This window comes from Brachyistius frenatus, unplaced genomic scaffold, assembly GCF_029030835.1.
Source record: "Brachyistius frenatus isolate BFR_SWC_R1_liver_20210118 unplaced genomic scaffold, ASM2903083v1 Contig_22, whole genome shotgun sequence".
In the NCBI taxonomy this organism is placed as follows: domain Eukaryota; kingdom Metazoa; phylum Chordata; class Actinopteri; family Embiotocidae; genus Brachyistius; species Brachyistius frenatus.
Window position 1 is genome coordinate 5,048,091 of NW_027210621.1, and position 25,328 is coordinate 5,073,418.

The 25,328-nt window shown below is 41.1% G+C and overlaps 2 protein-coding genes across 2 annotated transcripts; one reads left to right on the forward strand and one right to left on the reverse strand.

Moving 5' to 3' along the window:
- Nucleotides 1-619: 619 nt before the first annotated feature.
- Nucleotides 620-19,052, forward strand: atp10b (ATPase phospholipid transporting 10B). Its single transcript, XM_069697067.1, has 21 exons — nucleotides 620-1,134; nucleotides 4,446-4,644; nucleotides 4,920-5,005; nucleotides 5,312-5,418; nucleotides 6,237-6,368; nucleotides 6,604-6,731; nucleotides 7,211-7,463; nucleotides 8,880-9,076; nucleotides 10,067-10,219; nucleotides 10,925-11,468; nucleotides 11,549-11,649; nucleotides 11,731-11,857; nucleotides 11,953-12,137; nucleotides 14,203-14,470; nucleotides 15,502-15,578; nucleotides 15,671-15,796; nucleotides 15,886-16,086; nucleotides 16,217-16,297; nucleotides 16,416-16,520; nucleotides 16,719-16,906; nucleotides 17,939-19,052. Exons 1-21 carry the CDS (start codon nucleotides 725-727, stop codon nucleotides 18,216-18,218), a joined length of 3,948 nt encoding a protein of 1,315 aa, XP_069553168.1. The 5' UTR covers nucleotides 620-724; the 3' UTR covers nucleotides 18,219-19,052.
- On the reverse strand, nucleotides 19,053-25,041 carry fbxl3l (F-box and leucine-rich repeat protein 3, like). Its single transcript, XM_069697066.1, has 5 exons — nucleotides 24,903-25,041; nucleotides 23,025-23,403; nucleotides 22,627-22,749; nucleotides 22,284-22,455; nucleotides 19,053-21,028 (listed from the first exon to the last, which is right to left on the reverse strand). The coding sequence occupies exons 2-5, from the start codon at nucleotides 23,382-23,384 to the stop codon at nucleotides 20,385-20,387; spliced, it is 1,299 nt and encodes a 432-aa protein (XP_069553167.1). The 5' UTR covers nucleotides 23,385-23,403; nucleotides 24,903-25,041; the 3' UTR covers nucleotides 19,053-20,384.
- Between the last annotated feature and the right edge of the window lie 287 nt (nucleotides 25,042-25,328).

Consider the following 25,328-nt stretch of genomic DNA (forward strand, 5'->3'; position numbering starts at 1 on the left):
TTATTTTCAGACAACAGAGCAAGTGTCTTTAAACATCGTGGCCTGTGTTCTCCATCTATATCCTCCTGCGTTCGCTATGTACCCAGTGTTGTGTTCATGCAGACTCTACATGTATGTTTGCCCTGGGCAGTCTGCTCAGTGTTGCGTTGTCAGTTCAAATTTCCTTCTGACCCACTGCACCAATTTTCTGCTCTGCAAATATTAGATTGTCAGCTCATTTTTGGGCTTTGTCTTGTCTTTGTCTTTGCCAACGTTTTTAGTGTACATGTGTGTTAATTTGTTAGATTTAAAACATTAAAGCATGTAAACTGTTAATGACAGCACAGGCTACTTAACTATGCAGGTATCACTGACTTGCAGAGTGAAGGACTATTTCAGAGAGTTTGAAACACGTTACTGGTTCAGTGATTCTGCTGAAGTAAGATTATTGGCAGCTAAATTAAAATCAGCTGAGTCACTGGAGCGCTCACAGCTACATTTCTGGGTGTAATTAGTTTCCTCTAAAAGCGCCAGTGCGAGGAATGCAAACACACCTGTCAATGCAAGGGGTGGACTCAGAAGAGGACTAGGTGTGCTGCTGCAGGTTTTGACACCGGCCTCACACCCTCACAGAAGGAGAGAAAGGAGCCAGGTAGGAGTCTCTTTAAAGAAGCTGTGAGTTTTTCAGAGGATGGGAAGGAAACCTTGTTAAGACAGGCAAAAGGAAAAAAGCAGACGGGCAGCCATGATGTGGAGAAGCCCTCTGGCCCTGGTGAGGGATGCTCTGCGAGGTCAAAGGGAACGGGAGAAGGACCTTCGCAACTTGGTGCCCAATCTGCCTCACGAGGGACTGGAGAAGGGGAAGCAACCCAACCGCTTCTTCCCCTCAAATGCCATCAAAACCACCAAATACACCCTCCTCTTCTTCATCCCCATGAACCTTTTTGAGCAGTTTCACCGCCTGGCCAACATCTACTTTGTGGGCCTGGCGATTCTGAACTTCATCCCTGTGGTGAATGCCTTCCAGCCCAAAGTGGCTCTGATCCCCATCTGTGTCATCCTGTCTCTGACGGCTCTGAAGGACGCATGGGAGGACTTCAGGAGGTACCAGTTAGACAGGAAGCTCAACAGCACACCGTGCTTTATCTACCGCAGGTAACTAGAAGACATTTATGTCGTGAATACAGATACAGTGTGTTGTGCTGTTTATGCATGATGTGGCAAACTCTCCTGAGTACCGGCCCCTCCACATCTGTGTTTGTGATTCTTATCTTCCTGCTGTGTGTTTGTGTAGATCTGTGCAATGGTGTGTGTGTGTGTGTGTGTGTGTGTGTGTGTGTGTGTGTGTGTGTGTGTGTGTGTGTGTGTGTGTGTGTGTGTGTGTGTGTGTGTGTGTGTGTGTGTGTGTGTGTGTGTGTGTGTGTGTGTTTTACCTCCTCTGCGTTTCAGCACCCCGTGGGAATTTTTTACTTAGAAATAGAAAATGTGTGGGAGATTATTCCTCTTTTGAAGAGCCTCACAACAATATCTCTCACCATCACATTGTGCACATTTGATGAAATCCTCATCTAGGCATTGCGTCAGCAGAGACAGTAGGCTAAGGTTACCAGTTATCTGTTTTTAAATTACTGGTGATCAAACGAATAATTCACAAAGGAGGATAAACACCGTCGGTTTTGACCCTGTTACCGCTGTGATTTTAGGAGTACAGTGGGACAGAGGAGGAGGAGGGTGTGTGGGTTCACTGGTGTGAGACTAGAGACACTGATGAGTCCTCAACCTCTGGAAGGGTTTATCATTAACCAGCAGCTGCTTGCTTTCAAACATCCGAAGCAGCGTCAGCAGAGGTGTTGGTGATGAGATGATGACATCTGCGTGTGATATGTATGAGTGTGTGTTTGTATTTCTGTGTGTGTGTGTGTGTGTGTGTGTGTGTGTGTGTGTGTGTGTGTGTGTGTGTGTGTGTGTGTGTGTGTGTGTGTGTGTGTGTGTGTGTGTGTGTGTGTGTGTGTGTGTGTGTGTGTATTTATAGAGTCCAGGTGGACTCTGGACACAGCATTTCAAACACTTTAGAGGACACGTTGGTCCCTCTGGGCCTATCAGCAGACACTAGTCCCCTCTGCCCTGCACAATCACAAACACAGCAGTTAAGCCATGGAGAGCAGCTTCTTGGGGGTCTCTCATGGCTTCTCTGGGTGAGGATGCTGAAGCTTCGTTTTGGGTTTGTAAAGATTAGTACAGAATCGATTGGCTGGGGTTTCTTTGAAGTTTACAAATGTTTCCCGAAAAAGCTCAAGAATAAATTTTAGGCTTCCACACACTTTCTCTTTTACACCATCTAGGTAAAGTTTCTCTATCTGACGGCAACAGGGCAACCAGTTTCAACACACATGGAGAAAGAGGGCTGTTAAATATGTAAATATAAAGGACCACAGTCAGATGAGAGGGATTTGACTGGAATTCATCACACGCTCATTTTGTTATCACAACAGAGGTGTGATGTGTCTGTGATTGAGCCGTATCTTCTCGGTCATCATATCTATCTTGTCTCTGCATCAAACACTTATCAATCCACCAAACGTGCCAAACATGAAACACGTCGGCTGTAAATTGTCTTAGGAAGTTGTGCTCTTCTGTTATTGTCTGCTCACTTTTAAACTCGGCAACACACCTCACGTGCGCTTCCACAGGTTATATTATTGACCTATGTAAGCGTGGCTCATATGACATCTATTATCATTTAAACACATTATCTATCTAAAGTGTCGTTTTATCTATATAGAGCTTCTGGAAACTACATAATACGAGGCTACACGTCCGAGACACACCAGATATCCAAATTCACAACACCATCAAAAGATTATTTTTTTGGTAAAGATTAAAACTCTGTAAACTTCTTGAGTTTGATGGTTGTGTGAGTCTTAAAGCAAACATTTGACTTTTTTTTTTAAATTTTATTTGTTTAAATGACTGCAACTTGCCTGGTTCTGTCCGAATGTCAAACTTTACTCAGCGGAACATCCAAAGATCAGCGAGTGTAAAGTTGTTTTTTTTCCGTACATAACCCAAAATGTAACAGTGACAGTCTGCCATTTTATGAGTAGGTTATTCACTGGACTATAATTGATTTATCAAGCAATAGGTGGATCTTGTCAGTAAGTAAAGTAAATAAGCACTTTTATTTCTCGAAAAGTTGGACTTTTTTTTAAAGGCGTGATTAAAGGAGCAGCTCAATTTGGGACCTGCGGGCTGTGTTTGGCTCTCACCGTCTTTGTTTTTGCCCACCACCAGATTTGACAAGCTCGAGCTAATGGATCTTATTCTTAAGTCTGTAAAATCGTAACTGTAAGTACAGTGAACTGTAAACTTTGGGCGGCTAAAAAGTTCATAAAATGAGTTTTACATGAATGTACAGCAGAGTGCTGTTAAGCTTCTCTATTAAATTACATTGGCCTATGTCTTATGTATAAGGAATAATGGTATTAGTCTCTCCTGCTGATGCTCATGTGCTGTTAGTGTGTCCGATGTCACTGCCTTTGGGCTGCCGGTCAAGATGAGAGGTCAAGGCAGTAACACACTTAGAACAGAAAAATTAAGAAAAGACTGTCAGGACGACAAAATGATACAATTACTATTATGCAGATTAAAGAGTAGTGTTTTAATTTTATTTCAAATTCAGAATGTTAATTATCAGTAAAATAAATAAAATTCTAATGAACTTTAATTTCACTTAACAAACATACATTTTTGGCCCTTAATAGGAAAGAATTCAGGCACCTCTGGTGGTGAAAACTTCATAATGTTTGGAATATACGTAAAGTGCAACACCACACTTTTGAGAAATGGACCTCCCAATGGCCCGACGTACAGAGAGAACGTTCATCTGTTGAAGCTTTTCAGACATGAAAAAGAATCGTTGTGCAACGTAGCAAGTGTTATCTAAACAGAGCAAACTAAAAATACAAAAACTGTCCCTCCCTGGCTTTGTTTTGGCCGAGGTGTGGTTTTGTGCAGCAGCTCCTCAAACAGTTCCTACAAGCAGGGCAGCATACCTGCAGCTCTCTGTCACTGGTGGTCATGCAGCCTGATGTGCAGGTTGAAACCATTCGGCTGTCCAGGAAGCTTCAAACCCTGGCAGTTCATAATGTGCAGCGCTGTGTCTTTCTCTAAACACCTTCCTCTAAAAGTTTCCACATTCTAAAAGACACCAAACACACCTGGGCCGCTCTCCAAAAACGACAGCATCGATTTTTGTGTTGTTTATTCCCCAATTTAAGCAGGTGCTCAGATTTTTTTTTCATTCATTGCAACTGAATCAATATTTCATTTCATTGCATAAACTCAGACAAAGTATGGCCATGATGCCATAATTGTGACTAAAATCAATACAAAAGCCGGCCGGGGATTTGTGTGTCTTTAGAAAATAATCTGTAATGATGGTCGGTGTCTAACATGTCTGATTTTAGGAAGGAGAAGCAGTTCACGGAGAGATGCTGGAAGGACGTCAGAGTGGGAGACTTTGTGAAGGTGGTTTGCAACGAGGTCGTCCCTGCGGACCTCCTTCTCCTTCATACATCAGACCCCAATGGTGTGTGTCACATAGAGATGGCCAACCTGGACGGAGAGACCAACCTGAAGCAGAGGACGGTTGTGTCCGGATTCTCGGTGAGGGACGCGGTGAAATCTTCCTCATACACTTCAACAGGATAAATGTGACTTGTTACTTCTGGTAACTGCAAGTCATTATGAGATGTTAGAGTGGGTGATGACAAGCAGAGAAGCATACCTGTTGGATTAAATACCATTAAAGCACAGGTGTGGACTGCACCTATCTCCCTGAGTGCAGAAATCATTGTATCATTCATGAAGTCCAGGTTAAGTTGCACTGATGGAGTTTCCGTCCATACTATGATGACTTTATGTCATTTCTTGTTTCCCAGAATCCTAAATTTGAACCTGAAAGCTGCAACATTATCGTCGTGTGTGAAAGGCCCAACAACAACCTGAATCATTTCAAGTGTTACGTGTGAGTATCAGATGCACAAATCACATGGATTCCCCGAACAGTTTGTCTGAGCCTTTCAGAGAAGCCAAGCAAAACTAATTCCAGCCCACTTGCTGGACTTTCTGATGCTACCAGAGGCATTATAGAGGCTGTAATAGACTATAATCGATTTTCTCAGGCACCATGAGCTCTTACAGATGGCCTGCCCATGCTGTCCAGCTATGGCCATAAAGCAAGAGAATTGCTAATGGGGAATATATAAGCAGTAATGAATATCAAACAAGACCTGACAGTACAAAGGAGGTTTCTCACTTTCTCTTGCTGCAGAGAGAAACCTGATGGGGAGAAGGTGGGCGCTGGGATCGAGAGTCTGCTGCTGCGAGGCTGCACAGTCAGAAACACGGGCCATGCTGTTGGCTTTGTGGTGTATGCAGGTATATCCTCCATTTTCTCAGCTGTTTCACTGCTTTAACCGGGAACATTTCATGTTTATTTCTGTTAGCCAGAATTTTTTAAATACTGATGTCATGACACACATTTTTGACTGCACCAAACAAACTCTATAAAAATTCATATTTAGAGTCTTTGAAATCAAAAAATTTCCCATTTTCTGTACATTTATTCACAGAACTTTTCAGTTGTAGTTTTTCCCTGCATCATGGTTTCCTGCCAGGTACATAACTATGGAGAATTTAATATTGTCTATTTATTTATCTTTACCAAACATTTACCTACAAATTGTACAGCCATGCTACTTGCTGTGTGAGGCTGTACTTAGACACAGCAGTGCTTTGAGCTAGATGCTAATGTCACAATGACATCATGACAAACATGATGATGTTTAATGGGTATAATGTTAATCACCCAGCTGTTCTCCATCCTAGTTTAGCATGTTAGTATTTACAAAACACAGTGCAACAGAGGCTGATGAAAATATCATCAGTCATGTCAAACCTTTGACATAAAATGCAGTTTTTCGTGTCCATCAAGTCATTTTTTAGATATAATACGTGGAAAAGAGGCCTAAAGTGTCACATTCAGTTGTAAAAACTTGGATAATTAATAAGTCATTTTCCTTTTGGGTCCAGTCCGTGTCTGTACTACCCCATCGTAACACAAACTTTATGACCCTTTTTTTACCTTGCATTAAAATGACCCAGAATCAGCACGTTTTAAGATATGATATCGTTTTCCTTTGTTGTTCACTGCCCATATGGAGTGTCTGAATCAACACCTTCTCCTCCACCTCAAGGCCACGAAACCAAGTCCATGCTCAACCACAACGGCCCAAGATACAAGCGCAGCAAACTAGAGCGGAAGCTGAACATAGACGTCATCTTCTGCGTCATTCTCCTCTTCTCCATGTGTCTCGTCGGAGCACTGGGTCAGTAATGAATTATATCACTCCATAAAATCACTACACAGACGGGTTCATGATTAATGCATTTGCATTTACGAGGCGACATTACATTCGCAATAAAAGAAGACTCACTATGGCCATGGGCACAAACACGTACCAAAAGTAGAGGGAGGAGACAGGGAAAGGTGTGGTGCCAAAAATAGCTTTCCTCCCTGCTCAACAGTCAGTGTGATTAATCCCGCTGTCCTCATACATACAGGTCACTTCTTCTGGCTGCAGGCGCTGCCCGGTGTGCCCCCTTACCTGGTCCCCGACAGCACCGGGCACCTGGACAGTCCCAGTCTGTCCGCCTTCAACATGTTCTTCACCATGATCATCCTGCTGCAGGTGGAGCAGCTTGAGAGTATTTATAAGATGTTTGGAGAGTGTTTTCATGCACTTTGAAGCTATTAAATTAATCTTCTCTTGTCCTCTTGTCTCCTTTACTTCCCTCTCCTTTTCTGTCTGGGTTACCTTTCACGTTTTCCCTCTTCTCTCTCTCTTCATTCTGTTTTTATCACCATCTGTACTGAACTCTTCTTTAAATTTCCATTCACCTCTGTAATCTCCTGTAATTACATCATTTTATTTCTTTTCTCTTTTGTGTTTAACTGCTTTCTTCTCTCTTGTTTATACCCCTTTCTCTTTATCTCACCTTCCTTCTCCTCTCCTTTCTCACTTCTCGCCTGTTATCACAATAAGTCTGTATTTCCTCCTTTCTTTAATAAGTCTCTCTTCTTTTTAATTCTTCACTCCTTTTCTTTCCCTTCCCTTCTTTCCTCTGTTTTTCTCCCGTCGCGTTTCTTTTCCTTTCCTCTCTTTTCCAGATCCTGATCCCTATCTCTCTCTACTTGTCCATTGAGTTGGTCAAGATTGGTCAGATCTTCTTCATCACCAGTGACATCGATCTGTACGATGAGGAGACAGACAGCCGCGTGCAGTGCAAAGCTCTGAACATCACAGAGGACCTGGGTCAGATTGAATACATCTTCTCAGACAAGACGGGAACCCTCACTGAGAACAAAATGGTGTTTCGACGATGTTCCATCATGGGTACTGAGTATCCCCATAAAGAAAACGGTAAACGTCCACAATGAGACATTTTATAAGTTACAACCAAAACAAGCAACTGCAACACCTTTCAATGCTTTTGATAGTTGTCCCTCAGAAATTACTTTTCCATATAGAATGAGTGAACAAGGAATCAGAAACAAACTGATAATAAATAGATACTCATTGCTTAATCATTAGTTACACTTTTTTGTGCAGTAAAGTGACATCATACTGACTACTTATTGATCAGACTCTTATTACTTAACGACCATTACGTCCCATTTTTGTGCCCCCTTAAGTAAAGTGTTGAATTAATAGTCTTGAAGTAATACACAGTATTTACTTAAGACTCAGCTGCATTACTAGAGTAGCTCCACGGATAATAATGTGAGTCCATTTTACAGTTTATCACGTCAATGTCAATATTTACATATTAAAACTTGATGTTCACGGGGCACATGTCACATAAATCCTTCTACTGTGCGTGACATAAAATGTTTGTTTTTCTTTTCTCTTTTATTATAAAAATGATACAAAAACCAATAATCAAAACATACTTCAATATAATACAGTGCCTAGCACAAATGCAATAACATGCTATACAGGATGACAGTGTCTCAAAGGAAATACACAAGAATCCAAAATCAAAGAAGTGAAAATAAACAAAGCTCCAAAAACAAGTGAAAAGTCACACACAAACGAAAACAATTAAAGAGACTTTGAAAGAAACTTAAACATGATGAACGCCTTTTGGAATACAAAGAAACATAAAATGTTCAGGGGTATGTTTATTTATCACTACATACAGGTCAAATCTTCTAATCTGTCCACCGGTTTCATTTACTGTGCTGTTCCAGTCTCATGGAGCCATAACATATTGTGTAGTACGTTTTCATTCTGAGCTGTTTGCTTGGCATTCACTTCCTGGTTGTTTCTGCGTGCTTGATCTGCATTTGTGTCTCTGTCTCGCAAGTGTGTGCAACCCAATTTAAAAAAATTTAAAATAGATACACTTTCATCAGACAGAAAACATGTTGACACATGAAGGAGTGAAGAAGAAAAACAAAGTAGATACTTCTCAATACATTTTATCATCTGTTTCACCTGCACAGTGCTGAGAGAAACATACATATTTGATTACACATTTTAGCTGCCTATAGCTGCAGTCTGATTTGCGATATTGTCTTATTGTATCACTGATCTATTTACCCTGTTAGCTCCTGATATATAATTCTTCCCAAGGTTAATTTATTTTGTGTCACTGAAGGAGAGTCCATCCTTCCACCTGGGTTTTGCTGTTTAATCTGGATCTTTAAAGTCCTTTCAGACTACGATTGTTGTTAAGAGCCCGGCATTTGAAGAGGACATAATCTGACACAGTGTACATATCATAGTCTATTCTGTGAATGCTTTATATGTTAACATTGTTTTGGGGATTTGCAATTGTCCGCCAAGCTGTCCTCGATGAGCCGGAGTCAGAGGAAGAGGTCATCTTCGAACAGCGTCCACAACCCCTACAGATGAGCCGGTCCCTGGATTCTGAGGACAGCAACCCCGAAGACACACATCACTGTGGCATCCAACACAAGCGCAAGGTCGAAGGAAATGCCCAGAGCGATGTGGCCTTCAGCAGTCCACTGGTACGATGATCGCTCAGTCAGGAGGAAAAGGGAGACATTTAATTCAGAGTAGGGTGGCTTCCTTTTTTTTGTTTCCCTGTCTTGATATTATAATCATGGCTGAGGAGCACAAATGAATGTCTCAAAATTAATAATGACAGTACACTTAAAAAATGTAGCTAGCTATGATTTCTTGTCTTGGCACTGTAATAATTTGAAGGCAAAACTTATCATGATTTCCTTAATTTATGATGATGTCTTAAATTTGTATACCACAAAAAGAACAATTTATGGGTAATTGGCACATTTTTGAGATTTATAATTCATAAATGTTGGACTTTTTGATCAGTTTCAAATAAAGTTGTCCTTCCTCACACAAATTTCACATCTTAGTCCACACTTAGAAGACTTTAGACTGTCACTTGTTTACCCAAATCTGACCCATCCTTGTGTCAAAAGGCCTCATGGTCCCAGCCCCCGCCGCAGATGGCCAGGCTGCTAGGTGTCAGTGATGAGCACATCCATTTTGGCTCTGAGTTGCCCCTGTGTCTGTGACGGGACATATGGTCATGCTGAGCACCATTTGTCACGGACCACTGATGTCACATAAACTGTAAACGTGCTCTATAGATTAGTCATTGCCGTCTTGATTTATAGTACAGTATCTCTGAGGCTATTTTTGGTCTACAGGGCAGAGAGCAGAGGCCTGGAGATACAGGCGGAGACGGAAAAAACTCTTGTGTTTATTCCAGCAAGGCAGCACAGAGCCCATCTTTACTGTTCCTCATGCTGTGTCTCTAACTGAGCGTTTGTGTAAACGATGACTTCCTTCCTTCTTTCCATCCTTCTGTCTGTCCTTCCTGTAACGCTTCCTTGTACATGGACCAAAAAAAAACAACTGGATGAAAAGTTAAATCTTCAAACCCCTCAAGTCAAATCAATGACAGCTGAATGTAAGTGAGGCACAGTTTATTGTTTAATTAACAAACTGATTAACTTTTCCTCCAACAGGAAACTGAGGTGATTCTCGATAGGAAGCTGCTTCAGCATATTAGCAGCAGCAGCAGCAGCAGCCAGAAGATTGATCCTTACCTGGATTTTTTTCTGGCTCTCGCCATTTGCAACACAGTGGTGGTTTCCATGGCAACAGCTCGGAGACGTAGGGTGAGCGCTCAGTTTACTGTGACTGTGGATGGGAGGTGGAGATGGAGTCATACAGTTAGGAGAGCAAGATGGCCAAATATTTTGTACCCTATAACTTCTAAATAAAATGACAAACTTTTCATGAAGAAAACATTATGGAGAATTAATTTTCATATTCATTGTGATTTCTGAAGGTATATACACCTGCCGAACAGATATTTGGCTGCAACAGTAGAGAAATCCATATGAGTTAATCAGCAACAAACAGAATATAAAAGTTAGTGTTCTTCCTACAGGCCTCTCAGATGGTTTAAAGAAAGTTAGTAAGATATTAGAATTTCAAATCTTTTCTGAAATGTTATATTGAAGATGTTGTTGGTGGTCAGGAGTACTTTTTCATTTTTAAAGCTCCAGTTGTAACGGGTCTGAGTCTTCACTAAAAATGACACACAGTGACGGGATACTTGCGGGGGCAAACACAGTAGGCTTTATTAATTTGGGCATTTGGTGCTCTCGACTGTGCTGCTCCGAGGTCTAGCAGATGGGAGAAATCTGTGTTTTCCTCCCTTGAGTTTGTAACTAAAGGTAAATGCACAAAAAGAAACAGAGTGGAAATAAATTAAAAAGTTGTTATTTAGAGGTTTGGTGTGTCACCATAATGTGGTAAGATGTCTTCATAAAAACATTAAACACTGAATTCCTGTTGTCTTTCTATGATTTTGTCAGGTGAGTGAATCTCCACGCTCCTGCCAGACAAATAATCCACTGGACACTTTGTCCAGTCTGGTGGAAAAAGCTGGCTCTTTATGCCACATCTTCACCTCCACCCAGCGCAAGCCCAAGAGGAACCGTACCCTCTCAGAGGAGTTTGTTATAGAGGAGGACCCTTTTCATCCCTCTGTAGAAACAGAGGAGACTGTCGACACCAACGGGCTCCAACCATGTTCACCCCATGCTCTGTCCCAGCGCGACAAGCCTTCAGCTACCTCAGATAATCTGAGCTATGTGGCAGAGAGTACGGATGATGCTGCCTTGGTGTACGCTGCCAAGGCATATGGCTTCACCTTGCTGGCTCGCACCCCTGACAGCGTGACGGTGAGGCTCCCGTCTGGAAAGGACCTGGTGTTTGAGGTGCTGGAGACCTTGACCTTTGACTCCAACAGGAGGAGGATGTCCGTTTTGGTGCGGCACCCAATCACCAAGGAGTGTGTGCTGTACACTAAAGGGGCCGACTACGTCATCATGGAGCTGCTCGATACACCATATGCAGGTATTTACAGGGAGAAGTGCAGCACCGAGATAATCTGGGTCATTCAGACTGAAACTATATGACTATTATATTATTCACAGAACACCTCAGTGGCAATCAGAAGAATATAGCAGCTGATACTCAGCATCACCTCGACTGCTATGCAAAGGAGGGCCTCCGTACTTTATGCATCACAAAGAAGGTACAAAATCAGATATCTTATCAGCATCACTTTCTGACTTGATCACAGCTTTGTTTCATCTTGACTCTGCATGTGTTGCAGGTTGTGAGTGACAAAGCATATAGAATCTGGTTGGTGGACAGACAGAGAGCTCTGGCTGCTATGGACAACAGAGAGGAGCTCATCATGGACACTGCTGTGCAGCTCGAGACAAACCTCTCTCTGCTAGGTAACATACATCAGCCCAACATCACGTCAAACATACCTGTGTGGTAGGATCTGTGTGTGGATGATGCCTGCTTTTGGATGCATGTCCTACTTCAGGGGCAACGGGCATTGAGGACCGACTGCAGGAGAGCGTCCCAGACACTATTGTGGCACTGCGGGAGGCAGGGATCCAGGTGTGGGTGCTGACTGGTGACAAGCCAGAGACAGCTGTCAACATTGGCTATGCCTGCAGGCTACTGGAAGAGGAGGACCTGGTGATTAACATGAGCTGCAATAACAAGGTGAGGAGGCCGCCATCTGCCTCACTGGAGGTCGGCTGTTTGACTCTTTATTGCTTAACAAAAAATTCCATGCATCCCTACTTCACCAGGATTTGTTTCAGGAAATCAAACAGTCTTGTTTGCTTTCTTGTCAAGAGAGAAATGAAAAAACTGATGCCACTCTCCTTTCTGTATGGAAAATATGTAGCTGAAACTAGCAGCCTGTTAGCTTAGCTTAGCATAAAGACAGCGTCAGACTAGTTGTATCCAGTCTTTATGGTAAGCTAAACTAATTTCAGTTAGTGGTATCTTATTTACTACACATATGTGGCAGGGATAACAAGCATGGCCTCTAACTAAGAAAGAAAGCAAAGAAACATTTCAACCAAAAAGTTTAACTGATTTTAGTTTTTTAACTTGTGACGTTAATCAGCACATGACATGTTTAAGTAAGTTTATAAAATAAGATTTAAACCAAAACCAGCTAATCTTGCATCCAGCAATCTCAGCAAACCTGTCAAATAACACAGAATTGTTTTAAGTAAAGTCAAACATCATCTGCATAAAGAGAGATAAAATGTGGTGTGTTGTGGACGTAGATAGGTTCATGATGCCGTGATCTCCAAACAACGTGTGATAAAGGCTCTAGAGCTGAAGCAAATAATATGGGGGAGAGCGGACAACCCTGATAAGAAGTATTATAATCATAACCAATATAATGCTAGAACTTTTGCTGTCAATAATATTAGTTTCCAACTTAAATTATAGGTCCATTTAGTTTTTGCTTTTGTTTTAGATAGAAAGATATAGATATAATAGAAAACTTGAAAAAATATTCTGCTTACCAAATACATACTTACATATTTGAGAATATGTGTAGGAAAGGAATAAAGTTTTCAAATTAAAAGCACTAGTAGCCAAGAAGCAAAGAACATTGTTTTTTTTAAACAGATTAAGGCAAAGACGTCATTTATGTCACATATCACATACAGCTTGTTTCAGAGGGCAGCATTAACTTTTTTAATGGTCATTCGGGACAAGTTGTGTGTTTCCCAAGCAGTAAGTTCAGGAGGTTTCACCTGTGAGCTGGCCTCACTCCAATTTAAATGGCCGAACCTTTTTGACCACTTTTACATTTAAACTAAAGGTCAAACCCTCACATTTCCAACTGAGAAAGATAAAGTGTCAGCTGTGGGTCTTGCTTCTCTGAAGTCATTAGAGATCTGGTAACACAGGAATGAACCCCTCATAACAACCTGACCGCGTCTAATCATCCCCGGCCTCAAATAGACCGAAATTGCCTGTCGGCTCTAACGAATTCATGTGGAACTTTCTGAAACAAAGGGGCTGCTGAACTCCCCTAAGGTGGACGAGTCACTGATGATGAATGGAGTGAGATACCCCCAACACAACAACTAATGCTTTCATATCTAATTACCAGTCTAATATTCAACCCTCAGAGGAAACACCCTTTCTCTCATAATCAAGAGAGGAGGCATATTACTAATGAACTATTTTTTACCACAGTAACTTAATGACCACCTGAGAGATGCACTCCCACAACCATCATCCTACCAGGCCTAATGAAATTTAGCCAGTATTAGATGGTGGAATAAAAACAGGCTATGACCCCTTTTTGTTTTTTTCATTATGTCAATTTCCTTTTGGCTATGACTGGAGTTATTTACACACAACAATGATGAGTCTGATGGGACCAGTGTCTGGTAGCTGTTTATATTCAGACATCATGAATATGACTCAACTGCAGAGTAATGTTATTTCTTATAGCAGCACATACTGTAATCTTTACCCTGCTGCAGAGTAATAGTCCTCTAGTGTTATTTCTATTTATCTACTGTATATATTTTTTTTTATCATTGCCTGTCCAATTGTACAAAATTCTAAATATATTCAGTTTCCTATCAAGTACAACAAAGAAAAGACTGAAATCTTCACTTTTGAGGAGCTGGAATGAGAAATATATAAAATATGAATTGCTTAGAAATTAATGATATTATAATTAACTGATCACAAAATGATAACATTAGTGTCATCAGCAAAATAAGCAGCTCTGTTTGTTTTGCAGGTCGCATGTACATCCATCCTGGACTCTACTCTAGAAGAGGTGAGGAGGTACAGCGAAGACCCTCGTAATGTGGACACCACCCCAGACATCTCTCTGGTGATCGACGGACGCACCCTGACCATGGCTCTGTCGGCGGACCTGCAGGAACGCTTTGTGAACCTGACGAAGCGCTGCCGCTCTGTGCTCTGCTGTCGAGTCACACCTCTGCAGAAGAGCCAAGTGGTGAAATTGGTCAGGGAGAAACTGAAGGTCATGACACTCGCTGTTGGTAAGTTCAAAATGTATTTTTCTGTGACTTTTACTCTGATTTCTAGACTAAATATTGTTATGTATAAACAGAAAATTATATGACTGTATGAAGTGATAAACACTGTGTGAACAACGCTAAAAAACTACTAACCTGTCACATTACGATTATAAAAGGCCCCTATGAGGCCACTCTGTGTTTCCTTGCAACATCTCATGTCTGTACTTTAGGTCTACTTTTAACCAAACATCAATATATTGATTACCGCTGTGTAATGCCAAGTGTTGACAGAGCGCAATTTTTTGAGACAATAAAAGGAAAGTAAAACAGCCCTCAGAGGGCTCCTGTCACATTTCACTTAATGATGCTGAAATATTTTCCTGAACTGTCACTTTGTGTTTCTTATTATGAGAATACACTCCGGCACATGTGGACATTTCTACAGAAATTGTAGGTCCTGTTGTGTTAAATTATGACAAAGTCCTGTTCTTAGGAAAACTAAATAAAACACTGTTTTAAGTCATTTACAATCACAATATATTAAATTACAATTAAACAGTATGAGGATGGGAAATAGCTTTCTTGAAAGCTTTGGCTTTCTTTATTTCATGATGAACTCACAGAGGATTATCACAGATAACTGCAACATCCTTACAGAGCTTTAGAGGGACTTTGAGCTAATTGTGTAGCTGTCCAGCTGCAACTTTACTATTTGAGTTCATTCTCATCACTCTTAGCATCATTTTTAGTCACAGCGGGGAGCTGTTTTCTGCAACAAAGCCCATTAAAATCCAGTCCCTGCTCAGCGGAAAGACATAGTACCTGGGAACACAGTGGAACATTAGGCTGCTGAAGAGCCAGATATTTCCCTCATGAGCAGCTAAACAGACCAAACACAGAGCTAAAAGAGAGTGAATTTTAGAAATAGATGGAAAACAAAGAATATGACTCTAATACTGTAGATTTAACTCACAGCAAAATCGTAGATAAATGCCAAAGTCACAAAAACTATTTGAGACTCCAAACAGTTTTTCAAGGTTTTGTGGTTTCAGGTGATGGTGCCAATGATGTCAATATGATCCAAGCAGCTGATATCGGCATTGGGATATCTGGGCAGGAGGGGATGCAGGTTGGCACAAGCTTCTTTAGCTTCAAAGATGGGTTTTCTCCTCCTGCTCTCACAGCTCCTAACACCTCATGACTCCTCTTTGTCATTTGCAGGCGGTTATGGCGAGTGATTTTGCCATATCTCACTTCAAACACCTGAAAAAACTTCTCCTGGTCCATGGCCACTGGTGCTACACGCGACTGGCCAACATGATCGTTTACTTCTTCTATAAGAACGTGGTGAGTCTTGTATCTGTGTGGTCTGCTGTGTACATTTGCCCCTCTGAACAGATCTACCATCTAACCGTACAGTTTAATGTGTTTCTCAGGTCTACGTGAACCTGCTCTTCTGGTACCAGTTGTTCTGCGGATTCTCTGCCACTGCCATGATCGACATCTGGCTTATAATTTTCTTCAACCTTTTCTTCACCTCTGTACCACCCATCATGTTTGGGATCATGGACAAAGATGTCTCTGCAGAGGTGCTGCTGGGTGTTCCTGAACTGTACAGGACTGGACAGGGTACAAGGGTCAGTGACACTCCCAAACAGAAGCGCAATGCTTTATTCTGAGACACAAAATCAGCAGCCACAGATTCAGTAAAATGTGCATAAGGCCTTTGAATAGTTTATGTATTTGAACATGTATGTGTCTGTTTAGGAATACAAGTTTTCCACTTTCTGGGTTTCCATTCTCGATGCCTTCTATCAGAGTCTGGTGTGCTTCTTTATTCCATATTTGGTAAGAGACACATTTAAATAATCTGTCTTTCATTAAAAGTTGTACAGTGATGAGTGAGTTATTTACTGGTTAACTGCTTTCTACCTTAAATCCGACAACATATCTCCTTTTCCCTCAGGCCTACCAGGACTCAGACATTGATGTTTTCACCTTTGGAACTCCTTTGAACACAATTTCTTTATTTACCATCCTGCTGCACCTGTCAATAGAGATCAAAGTCTGGGTGAGCGCTGAAGTGATGGATATCTATTTCTAGATGTAATCATGGTTTATCTTCAGTGGGTCAAAATGAAGTATTTTCAGTATTTGAAACCTGATAGACTTCTCCAATTTATTGTAGAGCATCTGAACTGGTATTGAATCAAGTTATTGTTACCACCAGTGAATCTCATTTCTTGTGTTTTTTGTGATTGACTTGTAGACGGTGGTTCACTGGGTCGTCATGCTAGGCAGCGTGGCGTTGTACTTGATTGTGACACTTGCCTACAACAGCATGTGTGTTACCTGCAACCCTCCATCCAATCCTTACTGGACCCTCCAGAGCCAGATGGCCGACCCCATGTTCTACCTTGTCTGCATCATCACCACTGTGGTAGCACTGCTGCCCAGGTACAATCAGTGATATCCTCCCTGAGTCTGTCGCTCTTTAAACCCAGTGAGGGACAGTAATTTTAACTTTTCAGATGACATCTGCAAGGGCAAAAAAAATCCCGAATCAAAAATAAATGCAAAAATACTTTCTACTTTTCAGAGTACTGAACTGCTTTTAGAAAAGCAATTATTCTGTTAATTCACATTCAGGATATAAAATTGAAAAGAAAACCCATACTTCCTAATAACACAACCCATGAGAAAGCAGAAACTGTCTGCTACTAATAATTCATTTGAATTCGGCTTTTTTTATTTTGTTGGAAAGTAACAAAAAAAAAAGTTTTTAGTTTTTAGACTTAAATGTCTAAAATCCACAAATTTACAATGATACAAAATGAAATAAGAAATGTTTTTTGAATTTCCATCAAAAATGACTCAAAAAATCAGATTTCGAAATAGATGCATGTTAAAGTTCAAAATGCAAAGTTGAGCAGTTTTCAGGGTATTTTCTAGTCTGTTTATTCCTATTTTCTGATTTATATCAAATGAAGTTGGATCTTCCAGTCCAGTTGTTCCCAATAAAAGGTGTTCCATAGTTATTAATGGGATCAGACAATGTTGCTTTTTCTTAGCCTCTAAAAATTCTTCAAAAAAACAGAATAAGCAAAACATTTCTACACTAAGGCAGCCGACGACCTGTGATGAGAGGGAACATTGCTCAGACATGATTAGAAACCACAGTTCTACATGTTTAAACCTGCTCAACCTCATAATTATATCATCGATACATATTTTTGAGTATAATTTGTCTTTTGTAGATCATTAACTGCCAAGAAATTGTTAAGTTGTTAAGCTGCATATTTAGTGCTGATTTGTAATTAAATAATGTTAATTGTGAAGGTCAGGAACGACTGCACCATGTCTCGGTCTTCCTCTCGGTTGCTGATGTGTCTGAAAGTGCTGATATTTAGAGGGAATGCTCTGATTTACATCAAAGGGCCGCATATTTTTCACTGGCCTACTTTCTCACCACCACACTCTTTCCCCCAGGTACACGTTTCACGTGCTGAGGAACTCTATCGCCCCCTCCCCGCTCATACAAGCTCAGCATCTGGACCGGTTGGACCCCTCCTCGAGAGAACAGGGGATCAAGGAGTGGAGGAGCTTCAGGGGCGGAGGGCAGGTCAAACACTCCAGGCTGTCTAGCCCACCCTCTCCCACCCTGGAGACCACTGCGGACATTTATCCTGAGTTTGCTGCTGATATCATGGGGGATGATTTCACACTGAATGTCATCACAGAAAACTATCAGAGGCCCGCAGACACGTGAGAAACAGAGACAACTTAAAAGGAAAAAAGAGCTCTATGATGATTATTTATTTCGAAATTTTAAAATATTTGATCTGGCTCATGAGAGGATAAATGAGGGAAAATGCAATCAGGGAGAATAAACTCAGTCTGCAGTTATTTTGCCATGAACTACTCGACAAAAGCATGTAGACCCTCTTCTCTTTCCTCTCCTCATAACAAAGTAATACATAAGCCTGTTACTTTCCTGATGGGTTTTCAGCATACAGTGGTAACCCAATTAATCATGCCACCCACCCCTCCTAAAAGTGGCACTTTTCCAGGACAAAATGTTTAGCTGGTCCGATATATTCCTCTCACTTAGTTACCCTAACAGTCACAAAGGCCAAAACATGTGTGGATCACAGGTCTTCTATTTAATTTGCCTGTATTTGTTTTTTATAGGCCGGACTGTGAGTAGTTTTGTGCATATTATGTATATCTGTGTGTGCATCAAGCCTCGTCTTATTTCAGATGGAGCGTCTACATCAAACAAGCAAAAAGGTAAATCTAGAAGAATCAGAAGAAAGGGCTTCTTCCTTTTTATGGAACTGGAGTGTGCATAAGCGAATCCACTTGTAAAAAGGGCTGAGTTATCATTGGCATACTTCATTATACAGTAGCAACTCTGCTTATATAACGTCCCACTGCCTCCAGTTAGATCATTGCTGCTCTCTAGAGCTGAAAATGAAGAGCTGCAGAAAGGTCAAATGGGACAAAGTCAGGAAAACAGACATTTAAATGGCTTAGATCAGGCTTCATTGTGTTGAGCCAAAAAAACATGCATCATTTAAGTTATGTAAATGAAATTTTTTATTAATAATTAAATACAGTAAAAGACATAATCTTCCTTGAAACAGACCTGAGCTAGCCCCTTAGGAAAATGAACAAGGGTTAATATGTATTATAATTAAGTACATCTTAAATCTGAAAAAAAGAAACACTGCAGTAACTGATGTTTGTTGTATCACAAGATTATTTGTTTTTACTATTTATATTTTTTTTATCTTATTCTTAAATATAACTTGCTGAATAAAGATACAACATTACATGGAGATATCTCCAGCAGAGCAACAATGGATTCTCGTCAATGTTCAGACTATAGGAGCATATTAAAAACTTGAATGATAATTTGAGTTGTGTAAAAAAATCATCTCAATCATGAAAAAGGAAAATGAAGACAGCTGTTGACCTGACAGAGAAAACCTGTGTAACGTGTCATCAGAAGAAGAATATATCACAACCACAACATCTAGAGCTGAGTTTAAGACGTTATAACTCCTTTTGAAGCCTTTTAACTTAACAGTCATTATCGGCTTTTCAACATTTGAAAACTGAATTAAAATGTTGTAGTTTAGGATGATGTGTTAAACGTCTCCTCAGAAGCAAATAGCCTATATATAGACAGGAATTCAAAAGGCCCATTGTGTTTTAAATGGAGATGTGACTCCAACTCCAACTCCAACTGGAAACTCTGGTTCTCTCTGTTCTGGTATCACTATCGTGAGTGCTCTCATCCACGTGGGGTTAAACAAGAGCAAATTATTCCTTTTTGAGAATTACAGGTAGAGAAGGACATTTGATACAGTGTGATGTTTTAACATACGCAACCAGCAGATGGCAGATCCACATCCCTTACAGCAACAGTAGACAGGTTGCATTGAGACTGTTAATTTAGATTTCATCCACAGACTGAAAGAACCAATTACGTCCAACATTTCACATTACAATATCAATGCATGGACAGAAAGCTGATCGACTGAAAAATGGTATTAATTTTACATCATATTCACTGCAGGTAAAAATACAAGTGACAGGTTTAGAAGTTACATCTAGTCCCCTGGTTAGCCGGCCAAGAACACTTATTGCAGGGCTATTCAATCTACAGCCATGTGCTATTATATCTGTTAACATTATGCTGTAAGTGTAAGAGTTATTTCTAGAAATATTCTGTAACATCTTGTGTATTCCCAGTGCTCTCCATCTGCAGCCATCTTGCTGTTACACTGGAGAGCCCTGACTTACTGTCTGAAACATCAGTTGAACATTAAAATGTGTGACTGTGTTAAAATAGTCCCTCATGTAACCCTCAGCGTCCATACAGGTCATATACTTCATTACCGACCCTCCTCTCTGGCTTCATGTTAGCCTACCAGGTGGGCATCATATCAGGGGACCACATGCGGCCCAGGTGCTTTGACACCTCACTGTGGATCTGCTCCATGTTGTAGCTGCTGTCTGGGATCAACACCTCTTCCATGATTGACAGCTGAGTCAGCCTGCCCCCGCACATCTTTACAAACTCCACGAAGCCACTGCAGGTCACCTCACACTCACCTAGCCCAATGGCCGTCAAGCTTTTGCAGCGCTCTGCGATACGGATCAGCTCCTCGTCCAGGGGCTGGAGGCCGTTGGCACACACGACCAGCTCCACCAGCCGAGGGCAGTTCAGTCCGATGCGGCCCAGCATCTCTTTACTAACTGCCCGGCCGAAGTACAGGTGGGTGACCGGGGTCTCCTCACAGAAGAAGGGCTCGAACTCCTCCTTATACAGGAAGAAGTACATGACGATGTTGACCTTCGGTGAGTGTCGGACCAAAGCCTCCCAGCTGCTCCTCTTGATGGTGTGAAAGTGTGTCTGGCCGGGGTTTTCACTTATCACATCGATGCGCAGGTGTTCCAGGTGAACGTGTTTTTCCGATGACAGGGCGAGTAGGAGCTCATCGCTGAGGAGATGGTAGTTCAACGCCAGCTCCCTGAGGCCATGACACTGGTCTGCCACACACAAGATACCTAAAGAGAGAAAGAGAAGAACATCTGAATGGGAAGAGATCCTTTAAACAGAACAATCAGCGTCAGTCCACAACTTTGGTCCAGACTGAAATATCTCAACATCTATTGTATAGACTGCCAAATATTTGAATGAATCCTGCTGACTTTGGTGAGCCACTAACTTTTTCTGTTGCCACCACCAAGAGGTTTTGTTTTTTAATTGCAATTTGCCAAGTTTTTGATATTAAGACATTAAGAAACACTGTAATCATTCCTTCACTTCACATATCCAGTGCATGCTGCAACTTTAGCATGTCAAAGTAATACCTTGAGTAGTTTGGTTTAATGACATTAATCCTTCAGCCTCAGCTGCACCTTGTATTTAGTGCTAATTAGCAAATGTTAGCATGCTGACACGCTACGATGAATGAACATGATGAACATTATACCTGTTTGCCCTATAATGTGGCACTTTTACATAGAAATGAATATCCATTACATTCACGTCAAACAAGTTTACACATTGCATATTAAACCTGTCACTGTCAGATGAATCTCTGTATTTTTACAATAAGCAGCGTTTTTGAATCTGGTGTCTGGGGGGACATTCCCGCTCTGACTGGATGAATGAATAGCCCGACTGGACACTTTCACTCTGCGCCACAGACTTCTACCATGCAGCTAACTTCCAGTTGAGCCCTGTGTTTCCTTAAATGGTGCTAAAATAAACCAATATGGCTCTTCTGGACTTTCCAAAAGACAGTGAAATAAGTCATTTTGTGGGGTTGTGACGCTCAAATAGTTTAACTACCGTTTTATAGCTGCAACGATTGTGATGTAGGAGAGTCTGTGACATTAGCATGTGTCAACAGGGTTTTTGTGATTACTCTCGATGGCAGATTGGGGAAGACTTGAAGTTGTAACTGCAGGTTCAAATATCAGTATGTTAGTATTGTTATTGCCAACCTGTTGGCATGTTGATGTCAGCATTTAGCTCAAAGCATCACTGTGCCTCACAGAGCTGCCAACATAGTGGAAGACTATTTAGTCCACCACTACGTTGTCTTTTTTGGAATAATCTTTTTTTCAGACTGGCTTGCACGAAATGTCACTGGTGAAAAAGTAAAGCAAGAGGAGGTAGAGGTATTTAACACACATTGACAATGTATTTGCAGTGGCCGCTTTCTCTCTCTTTTAACATTTCCTGGCTGTCCACACTCTAATGTGTTAACCAATAAAAGCAAAATCAGGAAACTTCATTTTAAAAAGTCCTGACCTGCTGGAGAGACATGAGGGCAGCTGCTCATCTTCAGCAACTTTAGGGTGTCACTGTTGTTGGCCACTAGCACCTTCAAGGACGGATCGTCCACCGGGGTGTCATCAATCTTGATTGAGGACAGGGATTTGGAGTTGACAAACACCACTGTCAGTGCAGACACAAAGTGGGCCTGAGGAGGAGCAAACAATGGTGGTTAAATCAGGACTTCTCATCTTATAACTGTTGTTTTGTCCAGAATGTGCAGGATTTCATAAGAAATAAAAATCAGGATTCTTCTTCTGAGAGATAAGGAAGGTGAGTCTTACATGATGTGCACATGAAAACACAGGCTGCCTTTTACCTGAGACACATCCATGAAGCTGGGCCGAGCTGTGGAAATCAGCCCCAGGGTCTTAATGGTACAGTTCACCAGCTGGGAGAGAATGTCACAGGCCGCCTCTGCAGATTCTGTGCAGCTGTCCACCTGATTTACCAGCAGTGATTCATCATTTAGGAGGAAAGAAAAAGAAAAACACACACAGAAATGAGGGATAGAAAGATGGAGGTGTAAGAATCATCACAGCCTATTAAGCCCACTGATGCCAAGAAAGCTGATGTGTCGCAATCGGCTGTGCAGCAGATGGTTTGGATTAAGAAGGGCACATATTGTTTTTAAGACAGCTGTGTTGTGAAAATGAAGGACTGTTGAGGAGGGGAAAGAGGAGAAGAAATGGGTGATAGCAGCAAAAACACTCTTACTTTGAAACTAACATACTGCAGGTGTTGAGCGTGCTTCTTGATGATCTGCTGAATGAGGTCAGGGTGAGTGGAGCGCAGGTAGGACGTGGCCGGCTGATTAAGCTCAAATTCGAACCTCCTCCACAGGTCGGGGGTGTGAAAGACGTCGTCCCAGCGGCGGCACATGGACCGGGCCCTGGCCCGGTCTTCCAGGGACAGATTATGGAAGATCTGCAGGACGACGTGGTGGGGCAGGTTCCCCCAGTCCTGTGCTTGAATCAGCGCGAAACTAGACGCCACCATCTTTTGTCTCTTCGCCTGCTCCTCGTGGGATGGGAAGGTCTGGCACTTGGATTTGAGACCTGTCCTTCTTCGTTTCATTCTGAAACAGATCAACCCACTGTGGGGTCATGACAATTAGGAAGTGTTAATAAAAAACAAATCTGCAGCATCTTTATTTTAGTTTTCAGTGGAATATCACAAACACAGAACCCCAGGAATATCTAAATTCACTTTGGGGTTGTGGTAGTGAACACTTATCACTGCTGGTCATCGCTCATCCTCTGGGAATCCCTGTTTTAATCCCATTTATCCCCTGCGTGCAAAACCACATAAACCTAATACCTTAGTGGAAGTTTTTATTTTTCAAATCTTTCACTTCTGTAAATGCTCATAAAACACTAGTTAGTCTTGACTCTAACAAAAATTGTGCTTGTCTGGATCCATCTTTTAATAAGCGCTTTGCCCTAATTATTAAACATAATTCATGAATCCCACCTTTTCAGTTTAATATCCAAAATGCACAAAACATTGCTCCTGTTATGAAAGCGTTCATAACAGGAGCAGGTTGAAGACAGTTTAGCAATCAATTCTTCACTAAATACTATAAGATCTTCACTTTGATTTGATTTTCCCAACTGATACTGTTTGTATTATCTGGCTGTTGAACAACATTCAAAATATTAAAACATTAACATTAAGCTGAAGCTGGTTTTAAATGCTGTCAAAACTACATTTAAGTTGTTTTTCAAAGCAAGAACAATTGACTATCTTAAGCTAATGATATGAAGAAAGAAAAAAATGAAGAAAATTGAATATAAAATAAAAGTAAACTTACCAAAAAATATATTTGCTTTTACCTCAAATTTGTCGCAGGTCTTGCAGAAGCAAATTTTCATGCATGCCCTGTATGCACTGATGTAGTCTCTGATCTCCAGGTGTGCATCAACCACCAACCTAAAAACTCATCTACAGCAGGTTTATTACTGGTAATTCTTATTTCCAAATTGAATCCAAATGTGAGCTGATATTATTTCTTATTGAAGCATCATCACTGCTTCCTATTTATTTATGAAGGTCTTCTAAACAAACTAGCCTGCTATTTGATGGTGTCCTCTTTTCATTAACCAACCCTGTTCTGAGGACTCAGCTGTAGGATCCAACAGTAAATATTGAGCTTCCAGACATGTTGATCCTAAAAATAACAATTGACAACACTTTTTTTGTTAAGTTTGCTGTTACCTGTGTTTGTTTAGAGCATGATTACAATTAACTGCACTAATTAGGATATTGATAGGATCAGTCCTACTTTTAGTATTAGTAGTAGTATTATTGTAATTTTATTTTTCTTGTTATATTGTATTTCTGTTATTATTATTGTATATCGTATTATTGTATATTGCACATGCTAAAAGATTGAACTGCTCTGAGAAAATGGAAAAGCACCTGTAGGCACAATTTACATAAACAGGCTTTATGAGCATATTTTGGCCACATCAAAGCACGGTCCTATCATCTAAAAAACTTTTCCCCATTTCTCAGGTGCTCCTCGCTGACACCTGTTCAGTAAATGGATTTCAAACACAGTCCAAAAGGTCAATAAAACACTTTGTTACTTACATGAACGACTTAAAAACAACTCTTTCCTCTGGATTTTGAGCTGTGCCGGTGGAGAAGACATCGTCTACTTGGAGCCATGGTTGGAGATGACTGTAGAAATGTTGGCTGCAGCTGATATAGGACAGCAGGAGCAGCTCCCATAATAAGCTCTCTTCGCTTTAGTGACAGCTTGACGGGCGCTGCCGAGCAGCAGCCTGGTACACGTGAGCAGACGAAAACATGGATCTGCTCAGCTGCATCTCCCGCCACCATCATGCATACAGAAAAATAGATTAGTAGATCTACATCAACTGGGGACAGATGTGTTTATACTTCTCCCTATTAGAGACAATGTACCTTTACTTTGACTAATTTATCCACCATAGTGTGTGGTCACTGCGTTTGTGTGTGCGTGTTATTGTTGCCCTGATCCATGAACACAAGCTG